Here is a 24860-nt window from a genome sequence, read left to right as displayed (position 1 = left end):
AAACACATTCTTCCCTACATCGCCTATGAAGTCATAACCCTAGATCCTCGTGGTATTTGGGATCAATTTCCACTACCAGTATAGTAAGTTCTTTCTTTTGGTGGGGGGAGGGACCTAGTAGTCCACTCACATAAGGAGTCCAAAGCAATAGTATAGTAGTATCCAATAGTAGCCATAGCTTCAAATTCAGTAGAATTTTTACTATTTCCTATAGTGGAAGCATTCTCCATGGAATCAAGAACTTTAATAGAGCCTAAGATGATATGGACAATAAGAACAAATACCACAAGCAGTTTACTGGATGTGATGGTAAAAGGTACCTATCCTATTTCCATCAGTTGGTTTCTTGGTTCCATTCCATGTATTCTATGTATTGAGGTAGAGTATATCAGCTATTCAGTGCATATGTCATATCCTGGGGAATGAAGCCCCAACCAAGTTGTAACATTAGCTGAGTCTTTAGCAGGTTGTTCTATCTTTCTATTAAACTGGTTGCTTCTAGGTGATGAATCATATGGTAAGATCAGAGGATTCTGTGGTCCCATTATTATACTTCTTTAGATCTCAGGCAATGTTGAGTGTGATACTCTGTCAATAAGCAAATCCCTATCTAGAGTAAATGTCAATTCTGGTAAGGATAGATCACTGTCTATGTCAGTTTAGATCTTTCAAGAAGGAGAAACCAAGATAGGATTAGACATGCAAGGATCTATTGAAGGAAACACGTGTGAAGGACATGAGCTGGGAGAAACTTCAGACTGCAATACAGATCTGGTCTGACACCTGTGAAAAGGAAGGAAGGAAAGCTTGGGTAGAAAGAGCTTTAGACTTCAGTGAAGTTCTTGTGAAGTCCTCCCAGGTTGATGGGACATTCCTGAGCAAAGGTTTCCCATTAGAGGAATCCCACCTTGGACAGGAATCATCTAGCTCTGATACCACCGCTGTGCTTAGTAACTGGCTGGGAGGGAAGCATGTCCTTGGAGTAAATACATGGATCCAAAGGTGTAGAAGCTCAAGGCTGACAGTTAACTATGCTTCACACAGAAGTTTCTTTTAAAGGCAGACCTGAACAGTGTACTCTCATGGTTGCCACACTGTATATTCCAGGGAGGAAGGGGTCTTATGTAATCAAGCTTTCAACCAGATAGTCTTCTCCTGGAATGGCGCCATATCAAGGGCTCAGTATTGGTCTCTACTGCTGGTAGGTTAGACATTCACCAACGGCAGCAGCTAGGTCAGCCTCTAGGAAAAGGAGTCCATGCATAGTCTCTGCATTAGTTATCTATTGCTACATAACAAAGTACGTCAAAAGTTATCTCACCCTCAATATAAAGCCACTGACCAAGTGCTTTGTTAGCCACTTTACAGCAAGAAGATTTCTCTTTCCAAGTGTCCTTTAGGGCAACCTCTAACTGGCCTATCGTGCAGCAGCTATCCCTATAGAGTTAACATCTACTTATTGTACTGACCCATCTGTGGATGAGGTCCATATTTCCTTTCTCCATCACAAAACTTTGGTTGAAGGGAACCCCCAGGGAAGCCATAGAGTTGAAGGAGATGTGTTGGTAAAACTAACGGAATTAGAGGTCCTAGGAATTCACAGGTAACTTCTGGATCTGCCCAGGCTCAATCCCAGATGTACCATTTTTGCACAATGAATTACTATTATGCCCACCCATAATGAATCCGATAACACTCCTCTGATAATTGGTGGCTTCGTCCCTTTAATTTCTTGGTGGCACATTATTAATTGTAAGTCTCTCCTAGGGCCCACAGTGTTTCTGGGTTGTCTTTCAAAAAGTGAGTATTTCTCTGCCACAATAGGCATGACCTATATGCCTTTCTGCTCTTCGGGTCTACCAGAGACTCCACACAGTATCCTTAGCCAAGAGATGTGTCAGCATCATTGAATCTTCTGGTTTGTGTGCCACAAATAGTAGGGGAGCTTGTCCTGCAGCCCAAACTAGATGCAGAACCCCACTCTTGCTCTGTCCCCCACTCAAAGCTGCTGTGTTCTGCTTCACCTGATTAATCTGCCAGAATAGTATTCCCAAGTGCAGCATATTACTACCCCACTTACTTGGAAAGTGATTCGAAGGCCAGGAGTGAGCAATGGATAAAAGAAACTGGGAAAGAGGAAAAGGAAATGCAAGTGTGGTTTATTGAGTTTGTCAGTTGCTACAGGTGACTGGTATTTGATTCCATGGGATCCGAAGAGATTTATGAAATATGTTTACTGTGTGGAGAGCTAAAGAGGGGGAGCATTTGATCTATAGGCCGCTGAAGTACTGGGTTGTACACACATGTGTACTGAGAAGTTTCTCATGTGTCTCTCCCTTGTCTGTGGGGCTCTGGCCTAGGCCTGAAGCAAGGTACTTCCAGATTGCAGTCCTGTAATGCTGGTCAAAGCCTGAGTGTGGCTGGATGCCACCACAGTAGCTCCAGTTAGAAGGAGGACCAAGAGAATTTGAAAAAAAAGTACAAGTAGCAGAGAAGAAAGTGGATCTTCTAGATCTCTTTAGAAGAGATGCAATTCCTAATGATGAAGGAAACATTTCAAGTCTTACCAGCACCCAGACATAATTATCAGAGGCACTTCACAAAAATGTACTTCTATCAGGAGTACTTCCTTTATTTAAATGATCTCTCCAGGGATGTCTTCTCCAGTTGGCCACTTGGTTCTACTCAACAGAAGTATAGCATCAGAGCAACTGCATGTTAGGCCTATATAAGTCTCACTGAGTGCAGATTGTCTCAGAGTTCAAGGAAGGTAAAGACATGACCAGTCTTTGGTTTGTGTCAAAATTAGAAATCTGGGGCGCCTGGGTGGCTCAGTGGGTTAAAGCCCCTGCCTTCGGCTCGGATCAGGATCCCAGGGTCCTGGGATCGAGCCCCACATCGGGCTCTCTGCTCTGCAGGGAGCCTGCTTCCTCCTCTCTCTCTCTGCCTGCCTCTCTGCCTACTTGTGATCTCTGTATGTCAAATAAATAAATAAAATCTATTAAAAAAATTTAAAAAATTAGAAATCTATCTCAGTCCCATATTTGACTTTTCTTTAACTCAGAAAATACTTACCATGCATCTCCTAAGAACTAGGCATTGAGCTTGGTGTTGAGGAGACTAAGATGAATGTATGTGGCCTCTCTTGAGGAGCTTGTAGTCAATTGGGAGAGAATGGCATGGAGAGATGGTGAGACTGAGTTTGTAGCTCTGCAAACATATGGGGAAAACAACTAGTTACTTGTGAGGGAATCTGCAGTGTTCTTTAGTAAAATATTACCACAACCCTCCAAAATCAGCAACGCAAGAAATGACACTCAGAGAGGAGATAACTACACTTTCCTCTTCTTGCTCTGACAGATTCCTCCAGTTTGGGGGGATCTCCTCAACCCTCTGTCTCAAATGTTGATAAATGTATCCCTTACAGAGTCTCCTATGGATTCATTCCTATAGTTCACCTAAGACCCAGGCTGGAATATTTAAAAACAGCTCAATTAAGGTTTAGGGGTAGCAGAACAAAAGGACGCCAAACAGTGAGAAATGTACATTACATAGTTTGTATTTCTTTTTTTTTTTCTTCCTTTTTTTTTTAAAGTAGCCCAGCTTGGAACCTAACATGGGGTTTGAATCACAACCCTGAGATCAAGACATGAGCTGAGATCAAGAGTTGGATGCCCAACTGACTGAGCCATTCAGGTGCCCCATTTTGTACATTTCTATATTCATATGAATGTGCATCCTACTGGGTTCTTATTTTCCTGTTTAGAACCTCTTTCCCAGATTACTTAATTATTTAATGAACCCTTTGTATGGGGCTTACTAAGTGCCAGCACTATCCTAAACACTTTACAAATGTTAACTTATTTTAAGCTTTATAACAAACTGATGAGGTGGGTATTATTATCACCCACATTTTAAAGAGGAGAAAACTGGGGTGTAGAGAGGTTAGTAACTTGTCCAATTTTACACAGCAAGAAGCAGAGCTATGATGTGACCTTAGGTAGTCAGGGCCAGAGTTCATGTTCTTAACCACTACTGTAAACTCCTGACATTAGGGACAATTTCACCTGATTCCTTATCCTTAAGGGTGGGGCCAAACTCCATGATCTTAACCCATAGCCTCAAGTGTACAACATAATATAAACAGACACAGATAAACTCACACTGTCCTTAAGGGCCTGGGCATGGACCTGGGTATACACAGCAGCAGCAGCTGTCTTTGGGTTATAGTGATTACTGGTTTACAGTAAAGTCACAAATACAAAATCATTAAAATAAAGGAAAGAAAGGACAAAAGGGTAGAGATGGAATTGGGGTTGGAAAAGACAGTCAGTGTTTACATCAGAAAACCTAGACTAAGGGAAACTAGTGCAAATCAGCATGCAACTTAGCTCTGAAGTTCTGGAAATCAAGGCAAAAAGACTATGAAGAGTACATGGCTTTTATTGCCTAACTGAAGGAAGATCCTTGACAGTTCCAGACCCCTACTTGCACAATCTTTTGGTTTGTGGGTTTGGCTACTGTTGTTTCTTTGCCTTAAAGGGATTCCCAGTAACTTAATGATTGACTAGATTTCTAACCATAGCATTTTGCTGGTTTAAGTCTGCTATTTTTTGGTTTTGTTTTGGAACCCGACCCCTGCCCCCCCACCAGTAGGTCATAAATTTGCTGTGTCACTTGAAATTGTGTTTCAGTGTGCCACCAGTCGGTTGACATTGTTTATTGAACTTCATATCTGCTGTGTATGGAACCTGGGTCTTGAAGGACTTTCAAACAATGATTTTTAAAAGAAATATACTATAAATAAAATTTAATATTGGTTGATTCAAAAGCTTGCAGGCAGCATTGAATAGGGAGAGATCAGTCATGGTAGACTTTCTCCAGAAGGTGGGTTTTGATCCTGGATTTAAACTAAAGGTCTTGCACTGGCAGGGGTGGGAGAGTGTTCCAGAGCTAGACATGAATGAGGAAATCAAGTGTAGCGAATGGAAAAGACAATCGGGTAGGGTAGATGTCTTTGAAGGATGATACCAAGAAATAAGAAAACAAAAGAGGCTCTGCCCTGCACCCTTTGGGGGACTTCATCAGGAAGAGGCTGTATGGAGGTGCACTTCTTTATTCAACAGACATGTTGTTTGAAAGTATAAAACAAGAGTCAAAAGTGGAGTATCTACTGCGCATCAGGCACTGAGATTTAATTTTCATATCTACTCTGTAAAGTGGGCATTATTTCCATTTTGCATACAAGGCAGTGGGCTCAGCTGTGAGGTTAAGTGGGCCATGTGCCCAGTGTTGTTTAATTGGCTCCAGTGTCGGTTGGTTTGTGTGACCACCAAGCCCAAGCTTTGGTATGCCACATAAATTCTTGTAAGTTGAATATTTAAGATAAGCAAGTGGTGATGATTATTTTAATAAGTCCTAGAGTTATTTCCTTTGTGAGTTACATGTCTACAAACATGTTTTGCAAAGGTCCGAGGTAGAGGGTAAAGATTTTCTTGACTGAGTACATGATGGTAGTTTATTTCATTAAACATACATTACTTTGTCCCATTTGACACCAGATAATGACACCAAAAATATCCTTAATACAATTTTTAGGTCATTCTGTCCATTAAGCAGATAATTTCGCAAAGCAATGTCAAGGCCAACCAATCTACCGGAGAAGATACTGAAGTTTCCCACCAGGCCCAGGCCGTGGAGACTGGGAAAAGTGTAACTTGTGTCCACACTAAAAGAAAGGCTGTTCAAACACTAAAAGGAAGGCTGTCCAAGCGAGACGAGGACAGGTTCCACGAGCGGAAAAATGGGTGGAAGCGGATGACAGCAGGCGCAGAGAGTGACCATCCCCAGGCCTGCGATCCACCCGCCCGACCCCGCCCATCGGTGTGGCCCGCCGCAGGGCCGCGCCGGGGTCTGCGCATGCGCGCGGGGCCGCGGCGACTACGCCGACAGTACCACCTCCTACGTGCAGTCTTTCTCCACGGTTACCCTAGCTCTCCACCCCTCCTTTCCGCGGCGCTCGAGGGATCATGGCCGATCCTCGCGTGAGGCAGATCAAGATCAAAACCGGCGTGGTGAAGCGGTAAGGAGCCGTGAGCGGCGCACACGCCAGCGCCTCGTCTCCTTAGCCTTATGGCGGCCCGAGAGGTTGGGCGGAGCCTCCATAGGCCCGAAGCGGGCTCCGGACTCCAGGCCTCACCTGGGTCTCGGCGGCCCGCGGGGCTAGGGTGGGGACGCAGTAAAGGACGCGTCCGAGCCTGAGTCCGCGGGCTGGGACACGCCCCTCCCCTGCCTTTCTCCCGGACGAACCTAGCGGTTGGGCGGTGAGGGTCGGCGCGCCCCGCCCCTCGGGCGCCGGCGGTTGGAGAGACCCGGGAGCGGCGGTCGGGGTGGTGGAGGGGCGGCGGCCCGGAGGCGGCGAGGACTCCGCTTGGGGTCCTACCTCCGGTGTGCGCGCACCGTGGGTCTCCCGGCCCAACTTGAATGGTGGGAGGCGGATCAGTTCATTACCAGCCCTCAGGTCGAAGCGCAAGCCCATTCTAAACTTTAGAGGGGACCCCGAAATCCGGGCCCTTGTCAGAAAGGAGGCCTTGTTGCGGCCCTGTGATCTAACATGGCAGGCGGGACTCCCAGTCTCTGAGAACTTCCAGCACACTCATCAAACTTCTGTGGCCTAACTCTCCCCCGTCAGCTTCCCCGAAGCTCGCCCCAGAGCTTGTGGGATGCTGTTTAAATAACTATCCTGGGTAGGCCAGTCCTGTAATTGGCCGTAATTCTGAGTGCTGTTAGACACTTCAATACTTAGTAGACTTTTAAGGTTCAGACCCGAGAAATCAAACTTTTGGATGGGACATTCTCGGAAAAAGAGATAAACAGCCCCCAGAAGAAGAGGGTTATCTTGCAGTAGAAATAAATGTCTGGTCCTAGCCGTTTGGCTTCTTCTTCTTTGCCTACCTTTCCTCCCTTTGTTGGTATTTCCACCGGAGGAAGGACAGGCAAAGGGAAGAATAAATTCACTTACTGAGATGCAGCCTCTGAGGCTTAGCACAGGATTGCACTGTACTTTCCTAGAAGCTTTATTGTTACGGCAGTAGGAAGATTCTATGAATGGTACTTAAATGCACAGCCTTTTCTCAAGTGAGACTGTTTGGGTTCAAATTTTGATTCTGCCATTTATTATGTATTGTTGAATGCCTTATATTGCGCCGTGGCTAAGTTGCCCCATCTGTACAATGGAATTAGTAGCCACCTCATGCACCTGTTGGAAGCAATGCCTGCTATGCTGTTTAACACAGTATGTGGCAAATAGCAAGTGGCTAGTAAATGTTAACTTAATAATATTATTTGTGTACCTGTTTTACAAATGAGAAGCTGAGGTTTAATGAAGTTAAAGTAGAAAAACTAAACTTGTGCTAGTTAATGGAAGAACAGGGAAAAGATCCAAAGTTTCTGATCTACAACTGTTTAAACTGCAATGCTCTAAAAAAGAGTATTCTTAAAAAGATATGTGAAGTAGGAGGGAAACTGACATGTAAAATTGAAAATATAAATAATTTGCACTATCACTCACCCTAGAATTCTGTTGTTCACTTTTGCTAGATTTTGTTTATGTCGTCTTAGTAACTCTATTTGCCAGAAGTACCAGCGTAGGCCAAAAGTCATGAGAAGTGACTTCTAATGGTAGTTTTCCGTTAATTACCTGTATGATCTTGTCCTTTCTCATCCTAATGGTCTACACTAGTTTATAAAATTAGTTCTAGTAGTTATATGATCATAATACATATTCTAGAAAAAACACACCCATTTGAATAATAATCTAAATTTTTTGGCTTTCAAAAAAATTGTCAAGTGCGTATGGAAATAAAGTTTAGTTTTCAATTTCTTTCAGTAGTAGAGCATTATCAAACTTTAATTTTGATTCTTCATACTTCAGTACAAAAAAATTTATCGTTTTTGTGAAACCCCTTTGTAATTTACTTAAAATTTACGTATTTACTCAAATTGCTTATAAATTACTGGAAATGTCTACCACAGATTTTTTTTTTCGTAGTTTTTCTAATGACAGTTTAGTGTAGAGCTTCCCCAGTTGTACTAAAAGATACATTCTTTAGAAAACCTAAAACTTCTAACTGTTCATTATTTATATTTTACCTTGGTAGACAGTCATCTAAATCCATAAATACTGTTCCCTCTCTCTCTCCTGTTATTTTTTGCTGGAAAATTATTTTACTATGACTTTTTCCATCTTTTGTCTTAGTGTCCTATTTTTAAAATTACACATTTTACTTCAGCAAATAAAAAAGTAGGTAACACAGATACAGCAACAACATATTAATAATTGTTAGGGTGGAATAATCATGGGCTTCATTGTTCTTCTCTGTATATGTTTAAAATTTTTCATAATAATAAGGTCCTCAAAGTTATTCGTTTCTCTCCTCCAAATTTAGTTTCAAAGACTTCTTGAGTAGTTTTATGATTCAGACATGTTTTGTGAACAAATTCAATGGTTTTTTTTAAAGCAGTGGTCTAAAACTCAATATCTATTCTCAGCACCTTTTTTCCTAGCCAGATGTTAATTTCCCATAGCCTCATTTCCCTTCAGAAGTCCTAACTTCTATTTAAAGTTATCATTCCTGTCTCCATTTACTTCAGTTTTTCTCTCCAGGAGTTGAGAGCCATTAGAATTATATTCTAGTTATTAGTCCTAGAGTTCAGTATCGGTGGCTCTCCTAGGGAGGGTGAATTCTTTAGAGTTTAGTGTCTAATCAATCTGCTAGAATACTTCAGGTGATCCAGAAGTTCCCCATAGTGGGTTTTAGTAAGAAATCTGAGTAGGGAGGTGGAAAGTTACTAGAGTATGGAAATAGGCAGTAAGTAGATGATGGTATTTGGCAACAGAGAGATCAATGAATGAAATATGAGAGTCTCAGTGTGTTGGCAAAATGGTGAAGGCAATCCAGTGATGGCAGCCATGTTAGCAAAGTAGAAGCAAGTTTCTTTTCCTTTTTTTTTTTTTTTTTTTAAGATTTTATTTATTTATTTGACAGAGAGGGAGAGATAAGTAGGCAGAGAGGCAGGCAGACAGAGAGGGGGGAAGCAGGCTCCCCGCTGAGCAGAGAGCCTGATGAGATGCAGGGGCTCAATCCCAGGACCCTGAGATCATGACCTGAGCTGAAGGCAGAGGCTTAACCCACTGAGCCACTCAGGCGCCTCCTAGAAGCAAGTTTTAAGGGCTTTAGGGAAGGCCCTACAGAAACAGGCAGAAGCCTTATGGTACCCTAGACCTAAAGAAACTTAGTTATCTCATATGGTAACAAAGGGAAAGGATCTGATTGATGGAAATAGATTTTGAGAGAGATTAGAACCCTAGAAACAAGGGAAGAGTCCAGTTACTAGGAATGGTTTGTAAGAGTTGGACAGCAATGAGGCTAACTTGTACTGAACCTCTTTTAAACATCCCCTTCCCAGTAACAGGATTGTTTTTCCAGAGCTAATTATGGCTGTGAGAGATGTGTGCAGTTTCTTCAAGCAGCAGCCTTTGTTCACATGTGAGTCATTATTTAATGAGTATTAGTGGGTTCAGGTCTGGCAGGCGCTTTTTAAAGTTACAGATCTGTGTTTCAGGCAGATTGCTAGACCTACTGGTATCTGTCACTGGGTCACAGCTAATGTAGAAGTCCTAGGAGGGAGTTACCAAATACCTCTCCAATTTTTATTTTCTCCAGTGCATAACTGAAAATCCTCCCACTCCCTTTAAAAAAAAAAAAAAAATATATATATATATATATATATATATATATAATATATATATAATTTTGGTGGCATCAGTAGTCCCAATTTACCTGGGGTTGAGGGGTTTCTAAAACGTAGAATTTTTTTGGTGCTGACACTGGGAAAGTCAGTCAAATCAGGGTGATTGATTTGTATGAGTACTTCTGTAACTAGCTAACATAGCACTTTTCTGTGTGCCATGATTTATTTGAAGGCTATTTGCTGATAATACAACTGTGAATTGAATGTAGTACCTTATTTAAATTAGAACTTAACTGTGTCCTGTAAATATGAATCCTTGCCAGAGTAGTTTTCTGTATCAGTTTAAATTGTTAGTGATTTAGAAAATAACTTTCATTAAAGTAGAAGAAAATAGAGGCTCAATGTTTTAAATGTTGATACGGTATTTCAGCTCAATGATCTGTGTCTACCATAAATTCCCAAGTAAGATTTGTGTTTATAAAAGAAGTATTTTTTACTAGATTTATCGTAAATACAAGAAATACTTTTGCAAAAACAAACTGTTGTCATGCATTTAACATGAAGTTTATTTAATAACCTTAAAGCCAAGTTATTTTCAGTAAAGCTTGCTAAATTAGCCCACTGGTGAGTGAATTAAGTGATTAAAAATACTTTCTTAAATATATCTTTTCATAACCATTTTAGATTGGTAGTGGTTTAAAATCCAATGTGAACAAAGAATGTTAGGGCATTAGAAATAGCACTGACATTGGCCCATAGTTTTCCTCTGATTAAATGAAAGTGACACCAGTAGATTAGAATGAGACTAGGACAATTCACACTGCAATTGTGTTAGTTTAACTTTAACAATCTTTTAACACTCTTGTTTAAATGTAGCTGACATACCATAATTACAAATCTACAAGCCTTGATTATAGAATTTTACATCATGAATCAGTGGGGAAATTGTATTGATTTTTTTTTTTTTTTTAAGCAAGTACCTTTCCCAAACTGGCATCTTCCCAAATGTTTATACCTTCACCTCTGATATACAGTTGTTTATGATATATATACTGTGTACAGCAGACATAACAACAACATAAAAGGAAAGTTTCCATGTTATTAAATATATATTCATATATAATGCATATAATATACTCTATTGATATACATTGTATGTATATACTGAATACATTTATTGTTCTGACATAAAAGTGAAAAATAGGAATCATACATATATTTGCAAAGACATAGTTACAGTTTTTCCCCTGTAGCTTTAGTTATTTATATACTTCTTATAAAGATGGATAGAAGTATGGTGGACAGAGGTTTAGGATATAGCCCTGAAAATTTCCTGTAAGTTTTAGTATTTTTTTTATCTTCTTTTCTCCCACATCATACCCCTTTGATTTGAATTAAAGTAAGTTCAGCCAAAATGGCCAACTTCCTGCCTTGAAATTTAGCCAACTCCTTTTGGAATTTTTGTAATGTATTCAGTTCTCCAAAGCGATGGTCAAAGGCAGTGTCAAAATGGATTGCAGGTGGTCAGCTCTTCACCACCTTCTGCCAACTACTTGGCAAGCAGTGACTTTTAGAAGCTACACAGCTGGCAACCAGATGTCTCTTCAAGCTGGAAAGGGAGTTATTTAAGGCCACTCATGACCATGGTTTTCCCAACACAAGCTATATTATTCTGTGAGTTGAATGTGGAAGTAAATGATCTTTTGACCTGTGTGTGTGTGTGTGTACGTGTGTGTGCACATGAGTGTGTGAGTGTGTTTTCATTGCATTTTTTGTTTGGTAGAAAATTTTGAAAATCTGTAGTAGAGCAAAGTTGGAAAATTTTGTTAATAATAACTAGTCCATAATCCTTAGAATATAAATGCTTGGATGTGTGATCTGTTTATTCCAGGGTTCCATTTCCTATAATGATGCTGTTTTATTTGCCCAAATAGAGCTGAGTTTTTTTTAATTTATGGTGAAAAAAATTTTATTTAGATTTAGCCAGCTGGACTCAGTTTAGATGATCCCAATTTTGTTGGCAACATCCAAAGCATCATAGTCAGGAGCCATTCGAACATATGCCTTCTTCTCTCCATCAGGCCTGATCAGGGTGTTGACCTTGGCCACATCAGTGTCGTAGAGCTTCTTCATAGCCTGTTTGATCTGGTGCTTGTTGGCCTTGACATTCACAATGAACACAGATGTGGTGTTGTCTTCTGTTTTCTTCATGGCTGACTCAGTAGTCATGGGAGCTTGATGATGGCATAGTGATCAAGCTTGTTTCTCCTGGGGGTACTCTTTTGAGGATATTTGGGCTGCCTTTGGAGACGCAGTCTTGCTTGGGTTGTTGGAACATAGGTACATACTGATGGATCTTTTTTTGGTGACTGTGGATGCCTTTCAGCACCGCTTTCTTGGCCTTCAAAGCCTTTGCTTTGGTTTCAGCTTTGGGAAGGACAGGGGCTTCCTTCTTAGCTTTCAGCACCAACTTCATAAAAGGGTGGAGCTGATTTTTATTTTGTTGTTTTTTTAGGAGAAACTTTCAAAAAAATTTTAGAGAGCGAGCGAGCAGAGGGAGGAGAGAGTCTCAAGCAGACTCCATGCTGAGTGTGGAGCTCACCACACTGAGCTCATGACCTGAGCTAAAACCAAGAGTTGGATGCTTAACCCAGTGAGCCACCCAGGCACCCCTAGAGATTCTTTTTAAATAACATCAGTCATATGACTGATTCAGAAGTCATTTATTTAGCAGCTTCACTCAGAACCGACATCTTAGTCACTTGGTGTTAAGTGTTAAGTGTTGGCACTTAATAAGTACTCAACAGAAGTCTTTCCATTGAACAAATGAATGAATGGAACCTTATTCTGTAAGGATTTTTTGATACAATAAGCAGTAGGGAGCCCTTAAATCAATTACAGTATGACAGTATAATAGTTATTATAGCTATTTATTGTTACAGTTAGAGTTAAACAAATAGAATCCCAGGCTCCACTTAATACATACTACATATGGAACCCTAGGCAAGTTATTTAACCTTTAAAAGCCAGTTTTCTTAGCTGAAAAATGGGTTAGTGACAATACCTTTCTCATATTGTCGTTAGGAGAATAAATAAGGTAATCATGTAAAAGTATTTTGCCCAAAACCCTGATTGGTAGTAAATGTTTAATTATGTTAACTGCAGTCATTATTATCATTACCACCATTCTGTAGATACATAAACAATGTGGATATAGGACATAAAGATGAATGATCTGATCCCCGGAGAGACTGTGAAACTTGCTTTCTTTTAAATTGTGACAAAAATGAGCTTTTTAGTTGTTTGTTATGTTCACTGATTGGCTGCAGAGAGAAGGAGGAATATGAAGCTTGTGTTTTTGAGTCAGCAGTAGGACTTCGTAATGGCCATCTTTCTGTAAACTGCTGAGGCAGTGATGCCCTATTTCCCCTAAAAATCTGTTTATATCAGAGACCTTGTCTTTTTAACAGTTTAAAAAATACTGTATCAATATTACTAACACAATGTAACAAAGCCAGTTTCACTCTTAGTGCACTTCTGTAAAGCTTATTGTAGGGAAGAGTGGCCAAGGGAGTTTTTGAGAGGCTGTTATTCTAAAATGTATAAATGACTCAACACAACTATCAAAAGACATTATTACCTCTCCTCCTCCTCCTCCTCCTCCTTCTCCTCCTCTTCTTCTTCTTCCTCTTCTTCTTCTTCCTCCTCTTCTCCTTCTTCTTCCTCTTCCTCCTCCTCTTCTTCTTCCTCCTCTTCTCCTCCTTCTTCCTCTTCCTCTTCCTCCTCTTCTTCTTCCTCCTCCTCCTCCTCTTCTTCTTCTTCTTCGTCCTCCTCCTCCTCCTCTTCTTCTTCTTCCTCTTCTTCTAACCAGAACATTTATTTTGTAACTAATTGTTGAAATATTTAAGATGAACTGGATGCTGCAGCAGCTGCCATCTTGGGTTTAGGTGTTATTCCTTCACAGATCTGTGCCTGAATCTTTGGTGTACAATTTTTAGGTACCTTACTCAACCAGTCCCAATGGGATTTCATCACTTAACCTTGGTGCTCCAGTATTACTTTCTCTTCCACTTGGCTAAGATAGCCACATTTGCCACAGGTTGACTTCCAAAGGTGGTAGGCCTAGAGCCACAGCAGGGGCACAACATGGGTATCTTACTGCTATACTTTCCAAATGATGAAATCTCCTTCTTCAGCTCTTTTTCTGTGGCTGAGACAAAAGAGCGACATTCTTAAAAGTCTAATGCTAGATTATAGTTATTTCCAAACCCTCCTTTATCTTTGGTTTTTATTTTTGTGGGTTGGTTTTTTGTTTGTTTGTTTGTTTGTTTGTTTTATTTGATAGAGAGAGAGTAAGCTTGCATAGTGGGGAGGGGCTAAGGGAGAGGGAGTAAGAAACCCAAGCCCACTCCACATTGAGCACAGAGCCTGATGCAGGGCTTAATCTCAAGACTCTGAGATCACAACCTGTGCTGAATCAAGAGCCCGAGGCCTGAGCTTAGACTGCATCACCCAGGTGCCCCAAGATTTTATCTCTGTTTTTGTTGTTGTTGTTGTTTTTTAATATTTTATTTATTTATTTGACAGAGAGAGAGAGAGAGAGATCACAAGTAGGCAGAGAGGCAGGCGGGGGGGGGGGAGGAGCAGAGAGCCCCATGCGGGGCTCGATCCCAGGACCCTGAGCTCATGACTTGAGCCGAAGGCAGAGGCTTAACACACTGAGCCACCCAGGTGCCCCTCTCTCTTCGATTTTAATAGCGGTAGGTTTGTGTCTATATGTGTTACTGTCCATTAAGTTACTTACAAAAATAGGCTCACCCATTCCAGGGGTTTTTTTGAAATCAAAGAAAAATAGGAGAGTTATAGGTAAATTGAAATCTTATTATAAGCAGTAGGTAGTATTCTAGAGAATCTGTCAAAGTTTTGGGCTCCGTCCTTAAGGAATCTGTGTTAAGTTATGCAGTGTACATATGAATATTTATTCTTAGAATTTCCAAGTATCACTTTATATAAATCCCTGGTCTCTAGCTTTATCCTGAACTTTATTTAGACTCATTTTAAAGTATTGAATGAATGCCCTTATTTTAATTTTCACTTAATCTGTTTTCATTCCATCTGATTTCACTCCATCTAACACCAAACTAATTACCTTCTCAAATCTGATCCTCTTCACCTGTTTTCTTTTATGCAGAAAAGTAATAATTTTTTTTAAATCTCATTTTTTTCTTTTCTCTTTTTTCTTTTTCCTTTTTTTAAAGATTTCACTCATTTATTCGACAGAGAGGATAAGCAGGGGGAGCATCAGAGGGAAAGGGAGAAGTAGGCTCCCCACTGAGCAGGGAGCCTGATGCTGGACTCCATCCCAGGTCCCTGGGACCCAGGACCGACTGAGCCACCCAGGCACTCTGAACAATAATTATTTTATGTATAAAAAAAAAAAATCTGGAGAAAACACAATAAACCTGAAACAAAACATTATAGGTACATTCGAATGCCCCTTTCTAAGTCAGTTCCTCTCCCTCTTTACCTGATTTTTATTCTGAATTTGACTGTATCGTTTCCATGCATATTTTAAACTTAATTTATATTGCAGATACATAAGCCTATTATAGTATGTCCTGTGAACATTATATACCAAAATATATCTGGAAGGATACCCAGGAAACTAATCATATGGGTTGTCTCTTGGGAGGAAATCTGTATAGCTGGAGGGAGGACAAGAATAGGAGAAAATTCTTACAATTTTAAATCATGTGTTACCTATCAAAATATAAATGAAGAAATTTTACATTGTAAATAGTATAACTATTCATAAATTTATAAATATTCATACCTACTAAATATTCCTATTTAACTCTAGGATCTTTTATTACTTTCCATGCATATTAATGTTACTGTTTTTGAGACTCATGTTGAAACATGTAGCTCTAATTCATTGTCTTCTGTCGGTGTGCTAGTGGTTTTTTCATTATCAAGTTGATGAACATTTAGGTTTTTTGTGCATAATGTTACTGTTTTTGAGACTTAATGTTGGAAAATTAGCTCTAATTTATTCTTTTGCACTAGTGGTTTTTCTTTTTCGTTTTAGGCTTGATGGATATTTAGGTTTCTTTTCCACTCATTTTTCACTTTTACAAATAATGCTGTCATATGCTATGTTAATTATAGCTCCTAGTGCACACATACAACAGTGTAAGGCAGAATTTCCCAAGGATTGTGGGCCCTGAGTGGGTTATAGGTGTCTGGGGATACAGCTTTCCTTTAACCTTCAGGATGGCCAGGTGTGGCAAGAACAACCTTGGGATAAATACACGAAAGAGACTTTCACACTGAAGAAACAGTAGATGCATGGCTTGAAAAAGGGAGCAAGTGTGACTCATTTGAGGAATAGCAACCAAGTGAGACAGAAGAGGAGACAGGTAGGAGACACACCAAAAAGTAGGAGGGAGAGAGTACAGTTCTTATGGTGTCTAATTTGTAAGGATTTGGGCTTGAGGCTCACATCAGATACCACCACCTCAGTAGAAGTTTCCCTGGATGTTTCTGAAGTTCGTGTTTCCCTGTCTGTGTTCTTAAAGAACTTTGTAGCTTTTAGTAAGATAGTACTAAAAATACGTTATCTGTTGAATTCACTAGACTAGTGGTTTCCAAAGTATGGTCTAGGAGTCCCATGGGGTCCCTGACACACTTTCAGTGTGTCTGCAAGGTGAAAGTTATTTTCTTAGTAATACTGAGACATTATTTGTCTTTTTCACTTTTATTTGCTCACAGTTTTACGGTACAGTTTTCCAAAGGCTATATGGTATGTGATAGTGGGACAGATTGAATGCAGAAGATGTGAAAATCTAGATGCTTCTATTAGTACAGACATTTTAAAAATTTGCAAATATGTATAACATTTGTTAAGTGAAGTAAATACATTTTCTTAAATTTTTGAAACTTTAAAAAATTGTTAATTTTTATTTCTAATATAATAAGTATTAATAATTATGATACATATAAATAAAAGCTCCTTGGGGTCCTGTGATAGTGTGATTTATAAAAATAAATATATGTTTAGGGCGCCTGGGTGGCTCAGTGGATTAAAGCCTCTGCCTTCAACTCAGGTCATGATCCCAGGGTTCTGGGATCAAGCCCTACATTGGGCTCTCTGCTCAGCAGGGAGCCTGCTTCCTCCTCTCTCTCTGCCTGCCTCTCTGCCTACTTGTCATCTCTGCCTGTCAAATAAATAAATAAAAATCTTTAATTAATAAATAAATAAATAAATAAATGTTTGGTCTCCCTTTCCATTCCAGACACAGAGCTCCTAAAACTCTTGGAATTTCCTAAATGAAGAGAGCAATAAAGATCTTTCTTTGTATTAGGATGATTTTTGGAAAGCCCCTAGGTAACTAACTGAAGGTTGGGGTTGTTGCCAGGGAGCCAACTCTGATTAAAGGGTTAGAACTTCTAGTCCCATCCCCTGACCTCTGGGAGGAGAAAGGAGCTAGATGTGTAATCAGTCACCAGTGGCCGGTGAGTTTATCTTGTTTTTTTATTTTATATAATTTTATCATTTGTATATTGGTAAGGAGTTCTGTTGTTTAGTTATTTTTTAATTTTATGTTATGTTGATAAGATTATCCATATTTTTACATTTATATGTAATACATTTGTTTTGACTGTTGTGTATTATTTCATTGTCTGATACTATCACAATTTATCCATTCTTAGTGGGCATTTGGATTGTTCCCATTACTGTGTTTCTAGGTGCATTCTAGTTCATGTCTTTGGTAATGATATATAAGAGCTTTTCTTGGTTATTTTTCCAGAAATGGAATTGTTAGGTGACAGGTATATGAATGTTCTTCTTTGTAAAATCATGCCAAACTGTTTTCCAAAGCAGTTACACCATTTTACCTTCTCAGCTGCATTATATGAGAGTTCCTTTTGTTGATCCACATCCTCTCCAAAGCTTGGTAGGCCTTAGTTTTATTCTAATACTGTTTTTATTTTTCATTTTGTAGAAAAATTAATCTATTTTGATTATTTTTTTCAACAAGCATCCCCACAGATAGAGTAAAGGAGGTACGAAGCTTCAGCCCCCAACCACATGCTTAATCACCCCTTTCTTCCTTGTGTAGAATAATGTATATGCCTCTGGCAACCCAGGGTTTTTTAACCTGGCAGAAAGGAGAGGTTCTTTTGAAAGATCCTTTGGAAAGTTGTCCATTTCCAGGACACTGCATTCACTATTGAATGCCTGTGGAGTGAGGGGAAGCTTGCAGGTGGGTCCTGAAAACCCACTTGGTACTGGGTTGAGCAGGAGCCAAGGCTGAAGATGGCCAACAATATTACTTTCTAAATGACCTTTCACATGTTACTGTGTTAATTCTTTCAGTTTTTTTCCACTTTTATTGAGATATATTTTACATACAACATTCTTTTAGTCCAAGGTGCACAACATAATTATTTGATATATATGTGTGTGTACATAGCAAAATGACTACCACAGTAAGTTTAGTTAACATCAGTCACCTCACATAATTTTTTTTTTCTTGTGATGAGTACTTTTAAGATTCTTGCGATGAGAACTTTTAAGATTACTCTTTTAGCAACTTTCGAACAGTACTTTGATGGTAACTGTATGTCACCATCCTGTACATTACATCCCCAGAACTTATTTATAAATGGGAGTTTTTACCTTTTGGCAACCTTTACTTGTTACTCCCCCACCCTTATTTCTGGCAACCACCAGTTTGTTCTCTGTTTCTGTGAATTTGGTTTTTTTAGATTCCACATAAAATTGAAATCATACAACATTTTTCCTTTCTCTGGCTTATTTCATGGAGCATGATGCCATCAGTGTCCATCCATGTATTGCAAGTGGCAGGATTTTCTTCTTTTTTAATTAACATGTGATATATTATTTGCCCCAGGGGTGTGTGAATCATCAGCTTACACATTAAGGATGTCCCTTTTTTTGTGGTTGAATAATACTTCATTTTATATGTGTATGTATAATTGACCCTTGAATAGTGTGGGGGTTGGGACACTGTGCAGTTGAAAATCCACTTAAGGGCGCCTGGGTGGCTCAGTGGGTTAAGCCGCTGCCTTCGGCTCAGGTCATGATCTCAGGGTCCTGGGATCGAGTCCTGCATCGGGCTCTCTGCTCAGCAGGGAGCCTGCTTCCCTCCCTCTCTCTCTCTGCCTGCCTCTCTGTCTACTGTGATCTCTCTCTGTCAAATAAATAAATAAATAAATAAATAAAGTCCACTTAAAATTTTTATTCCTCCAGAACTTTACTAATAGCCTACTATTGACCAGAAATCTTACTGATAACATAAACAGTCAGTTAACACATATATTGTATATGTATTATGTACTGTATTCTTATAATAACATAGGCTAGAGAAAAGAAAATGTTACTTAAGAAGTCATAAGGAGGGGAGCCTGGGTGGCTTAGTGGGTTAAAGCCTCTGCCTTCAGCTCGGGTCATGATCCCAGCATTCTGGGATCGAGCCCCACATCGGGCTCTCTGCTCAGCAGGGAGCCTGCTTCCCCCCTCTCTTTCTGCCTGCCTCTCTGCCTACTTGCAATCTGTCTGTCAAATAAATAAATAAAATCTTAAAAAAAAAAAAGTCATAAGGAAGGGGCACCTGGGTGGCTCAGTGGGTTAAGTCTCTGCCTTCAGCTCAGGTCATGATCCCAGCGTCCTGGGATTGAGCCCCGCCCGCATCAGGCTCCCTGCTCAGTGGCTTCTCCCTCTCCCTCTGCTGCTCTGCCTGTTTGTGTCTCTCTCTCTTTGTCAAATAAATAAATAAAATCTTAAAAAAAAAAAAATCATAAGAGAAAAGTACATTTACAGTACTATACTATATTCAAAAAATATATATGAGTATGTTTTATGTGAACATATGAGTGAACCCATGCAGTTCAAACCTTTGTATTTCAGGGCCAACTTGTATACAGCACATTTTCTTTATCTCTTCATCTGTCACTGGACATTTCAGTTGTTTCCATGTCTTGGTTATTGTAAATAATGTTGCAGTGAATATGGGAGTACAGATATCTTTTTGAGATAGTGATATCTGTTCATTCTGATGTATGATACCTTAAGTTTGGCAGGCACTTCTAGAGAAGGATTTTAATTTATTCTTGATAATGTTTAATTGTTAACCTATTCCATAAGTTTTATAATTGTCATTATCAAATCTAGCAGATGTACATACCCTTAATCTTTACCACTTGTCCCCCCAACCAAAAGCAAGGTGTTTATTTCCACTCATTTATATTTTCCTTTACGTATTCTATTCAGGTCTCAAAATAGATACTTTTTAAAAAATTTATATTACTCTTTTAAACTGTCATGGCATTTCTAGTATTAGATTAAATAAAAGTCTCAGGAGCCAACTTTGGCTTTTATTCATAAAAAGAATAATTAATGATTTTCTGTCTTTTAAATGGCAGTATTATAGATAATACTTTGTGATGACTCTGAATCTGCATTTCATACATCTTGTTGTGAACACTGTGGCTACTTCCTCGGTATCTTTTTTTTTCTTGTCTTGATATCTGCCTGTATTTTCATGCCAGTATCCCTCAGCCTTACTCATGTACACACAGCCCATGTTGTTTGAGGAAACGGCTCCATCTGTGTATGTTTTAGCCAATCAGATTCCATTTTCTGGTGACAGAAATTGATTCTAGGTGGATAGGTGATTTAGGCTCATTTAAACAAGGTACATTTCAGAACTCTTGCTTAGAATTCTGGCTCAAAGTACTCTGTGGCTGGCAGCCTTCCTTTAGCACTTCGGGAGTCTGACTTTGGGATGAGATTTGTATTATAGATGGCAGAATGATGTACAAAGGAAAATTTCTTGGTGCTGTTGTTAACTGCTGAATCAGACAACCTTGAAGTATATCTCCCTTGGTTTTAGTTACACAAACCATCAAATTCCTGTATTGTTTCAGTTCCTTAAATTGAAATCATGGTAGTTGCAACTGAGTAATAATTGAGATCCTTACTCTGATTTCTAATTTGTGTATAGCTGTGTATAATATAAGGAGAAATTTCCTTTACTAAACTGGCTAGAGACTGCTTTATCTTCTTTGTCGTCCCCCCCCCCCATTTATTTACTTATTTTTCTCTGTTTTTGTTTTTGCGGGGTTTTTTTGTTTTGTCTTGCTTTTTGTAAATTCTGTTGTTGCTTTAGGCTCAACTTTGTTCCCCGTTTCCCTCTATTTCAGTGTCCTATTGAGGTCTTACCCTTTGTATAAGAAGTAGGGAAGAACAGTTCTCTTCCTTCAACCCTCCCCTTTACCTCCCAACTGTTTTTGTCCAGTTCACTGCTATTTAGCTGGGAACGGAAGAGAGAAGAGGAGAAAGAGGAAATGTCAGATTAACCTATCTTGCCTTGAAATCCCAGCAACCCTTTGTTCTCACAGACTCTGCCCTTACTTCTGTTCCAGTTGCTTATCCTACCTCCTAGGTGGTAAGAGAGTCACCGCTTCTGTGGCAAGGATTTTAATAATGTAATAATATAATGATGTAATAATTATTAATAATAATTATAATTAATAAAATTATTTAATATAAATAATATTTGTATATATTATTAATATAAATAAAATTAGTAAAAATAATTAGTAATAATAATGTAATGTAATAATGAGTTAGGAGGCATTCTTGGCATCCAAGTTGAAATTCTGATTTTTTTTTTTCTTGTTAGAAGCATAGTTATGCATGGTATACATAGTATTCTGTCAAAAGTATTTTATGCACATTGAATACTGAAGTACAGTTAACTAGCTTTTGTGGGACAACTTATAAAACTTATACCAAGTATAGCATTTTTTCCTGTGAAAAACATGTCTACTGAAATCTCTAGAAATCTGATTGTAATAAACATCTTTGTAGTATAACTGTGTCCCTAATTGGAAAATGCTTGAATTACACTGTTTGAAAACTTAGTTTCATGTTTACTTTAATTTGTTTTCTGTCTCTTGCTTTTATATATATTGTCAGCCATTTATGTGACTCTTACTACTTCGGCTTCTAATAACTTCTCTTCTGTCACTCTTCCTTTTGCTACTGCTAATCTATTTTAGGGGAACTCAGACTGTTTCTACTGATTTCGAGGTATGATGTGAAAATACAGATTGTCAGAAGTCTGTTGTCTAATTATTGCTTTACTTGGACTAGACTTTCTTTTTCTAGCTACCATAATATTGTACATTAATCTCCACCCGGATACAAGCTCCATAAGTAGGGATACATTCTCCAAAGGCCTAGCACAAAAATTGGGACAATTTTGATAAATACTATAAGATGAACAAATTACTTAACTCACTGTGACATTTTAAGTTTCTTGAGAACAGAAAAGTGTCTTATTCTTCATCTCCCTTTAATATATTTAAAATCAGTTTAGAACAGTTTTTTGAACAATTTTCAGAAAAGACATGGTACAAAACTCTAGAGATACAAAAAGATACGCAGTGAAACATGAGTCTGTTGCCCCCTGTGCACTAGCCACCCAGATTTGCCCTCTTGGAGCCAACTTCATTACTCTTTTTTTGTGTGTATGTATATCCTTTTAGAGATATTTTGTACATGCACAAGTATTTACATTTATGTCTTTAAAAACAAAAACAAGGGACATCTGGGTCACTCAGTCAGTTGAGTATTTGCCTTTGGTTCAGGTCATGATCCCAGGGTCCTGGGATTGAGCCCCACATCGGGCTCTGTGCTAAGCAGGGAGTCTGCTTCTCCCTCTCTCTGCTCACTCTCTCCTTCTCTGTCTCTCTCAAATAAGTAAATAAAAACATTTTTAAAACCTTAAAAATAAAAACAAATGATAGTATACTTCCTAGACATTGTTGTGCACATTTCTTTTTTTTCTTTTTTTTTTTTTTTTCCACTTAACTATTAGATCATATAGAGCAGCCTCGATTCCTTTTAATGTGTGTATTCTTCTGTATGGACATACCATCTTTTTTAAATCCCCAAAATGTAAAATGATGGACCTCTATATTGTTTCCGCTGTTTTACTGATTTGAAAGATAGTGCAGTGAATTTCTTGTGTGTGTGTGTGTGTAGTTTTATAAATTGCAGGTGTATCTGTAGGATAAATTCCTGCAAGAGGAATTGCTGATGTCGGGAAGCAGAAACTTTTTTTCCTCTACCTTCCTAAATATTCTGGCTGGGGCCCTTTAAACTGATGCGAAAAGGAATAAGAGAAAACAAATAGAAGTTTATTAACATGAAAATACAGGGAAATGAATATTTAGTAATGAGTAACTTAAGGGGGAGGTGGTTAGAACTTGACCTTAGCACCTTAACAAAAGAACAATTAAAAAAAAAAGAACAATTAACTTGTAGAGTAGTGGTAAGACAAAGGAAAAGGACTTTGAGTTTCCAGCAAAATGTAAGAAGGTGAATATTTTTGGAGAACTAACTAATGGAAGTTAAGGGCATATCAGTTAAGTTTGTTATGTAGATTCCTCTTGTCCCTTCTCTGGAGTTGTCTCTGGTGGTTAACTCTCCTCTGGTTGAAGGGGTGGGGAGACACAAATTATGTCTTGCTTTTAGGTAAATTGGGGAAGGCTCCTTATAGCTGCTTTTTCTCACTTGAGTTCAGTTCAAAATCATCCACATGCCGAAGTGGCATATTTGGGTGTGGCATATCTGTTATGCTTCCCTGGCTCCCTTTGTATTTTAAATTTTGAGAGATATTGGCAAGTTAGTCTCTAAAGAGTTTTATCTATTTATAATTCCACTAATAACTTAATACATTATCTTGTTAACATGGAAGGAGGAATAAAACTGTATGAGTTGGAATGCCCAGATATGTTTAGTTGTTTTATTTTTTTATTTTGGAAAGTACTTTCTACATTGTTGAAAATGACAAGAATAGATGTGGCATGTAGGTTTGCTAAGCAATTTAAATTCATTTCATTTCTAAATATAGCCCTAAAAGAATATCTTTCCTTTTGAAACACTAAATTGTACAGCTGATAAAGTACTCCTTAAAGATTCTCTCCTGTCTTTCTCCCTGTTGTCCTCCCTTTTCTGCCCCATTTTGGCCCTCTCCCAGAAACAGACAAGAGAGGTAGATGATTTGTTCAGGATTACCTAACTAATTATCAAAAGAGCCAGAGCTGGAAAACTTTCTGAAATTGCTACATTACACTTTAATTAGAATGACTTTTCTATTCTGAACTCTTAAAAAATAGTTTTGAGTTAATTTTATTCAAAGTTTGTCCTTGAAAGTAGGTTCAATAAACTTTAACCATAAGATACTTTTCAGTTTTTAAACAATAAATTTGTAACATCCAAAGACTTTATTGGTTATACTAGAACTAAGTTTAGTTTAATAAACAGGCCAGCTTTACTTTGTGAACATTCATTTTGTATTCAGTTCTACATGAGTGATCTTACTTAAGAAAGCACATGAATTGCTTTGGTTTCTGAGAATATTCATCTTGATTTCTCCCCACTGGAGAAATTTTGGAGAATATGTTCATATTGTTGAAAATCTTAAGATGGATAAAGATTAGGTATACAGATGTGCTGAACAGTTTAAATCTAGAACAGAGTCCTAAAAGGAGAAAACATTTTTCAAATATACACCTAAAAATTGGAAAATTTAAAATCTAAAGAAAAATAGAAATCTAAACTTTATGTTTCAGACACTTGCCAAAGACTCTTTCTGGCCAAAAAGACTAAGAAGAAGCAGAAAGAAACTTTAAAAGACCAATACCATTTTGCTAGCACATTGCTAATAAGGACTAATAGGTACTTAAACTGATGAAAGTGATTCAGACAACAGTATATTAACCCCCTACTGTGCCATGTTTTAAGCTGTTAATAGACATTAGCCTTTTAAAGAAAGACTAATACTTTATATTCGTTTTCTAAGCTTTTGATACATTAGTGAACTGTTAGAGCCACTTGGTATATTTGATTCTTACAACTCAGTGCATTTTCCAGAATACTTTTGAGAAAAGGCAATTGCTCTGAAAGTTTAGATTTCATGTAGTCTTTGACTTCTTAATATAGTTAAGAAACAACTTTACATTACATTTTGATTACTATAACTATTTTTTGTGAAGTTATATGGGAGGAA

General features: G+C 38.5%; 1 protein-coding gene and 1 pseudogene across 2 annotated transcripts in view; one reads left to right on the top strand and one right to left on the bottom strand.

The window, feature by feature from the left end:
• The first annotated feature begins 5905 nt into the window (after positions 1-5905).
• The window catches only part of LOC111148309 (tubulin folding cofactor A), a 78493-nt gene continuing 59538 nt past the window's right edge, over positions 5906-24860 (top strand). Inside the window, exon 1 of one of the 2 annotated variants that reach the window (XM_022504805.1) lies at positions 5906-6082. In XM_022504805.1, the coding sequence (XP_022360513.1) occupies positions 6030-6082 (53 nt within the window). In that variant the 5' untranslated portion in view covers positions 5906-6029. The remainder of the gene's footprint in view (positions 6083-24860) is intronic. The other variant, XM_022504806.1, reaches the window with a different exon arrangement.
• On the bottom strand, positions 13657-14575 carry LOC111148229 (annotated as a pseudogene).

Source organism: Enhydra lutris, unplaced genomic scaffold (genome assembly GCF_002288905.1).
Source record: "Enhydra lutris kenyoni isolate GAN:26980312 unplaced genomic scaffold, ASM228890v2 scaffoldscaffold19, whole genome shotgun sequence".
Taxonomy (NCBI): domain Eukaryota; kingdom Metazoa; phylum Chordata; class Mammalia; order Carnivora; family Mustelidae; genus Enhydra; species Enhydra lutris.
The sequence above is the reverse complement of the archived record's forward strand: the minus strand, read 5'-3'. Positions and strand labels throughout refer to the sequence as shown.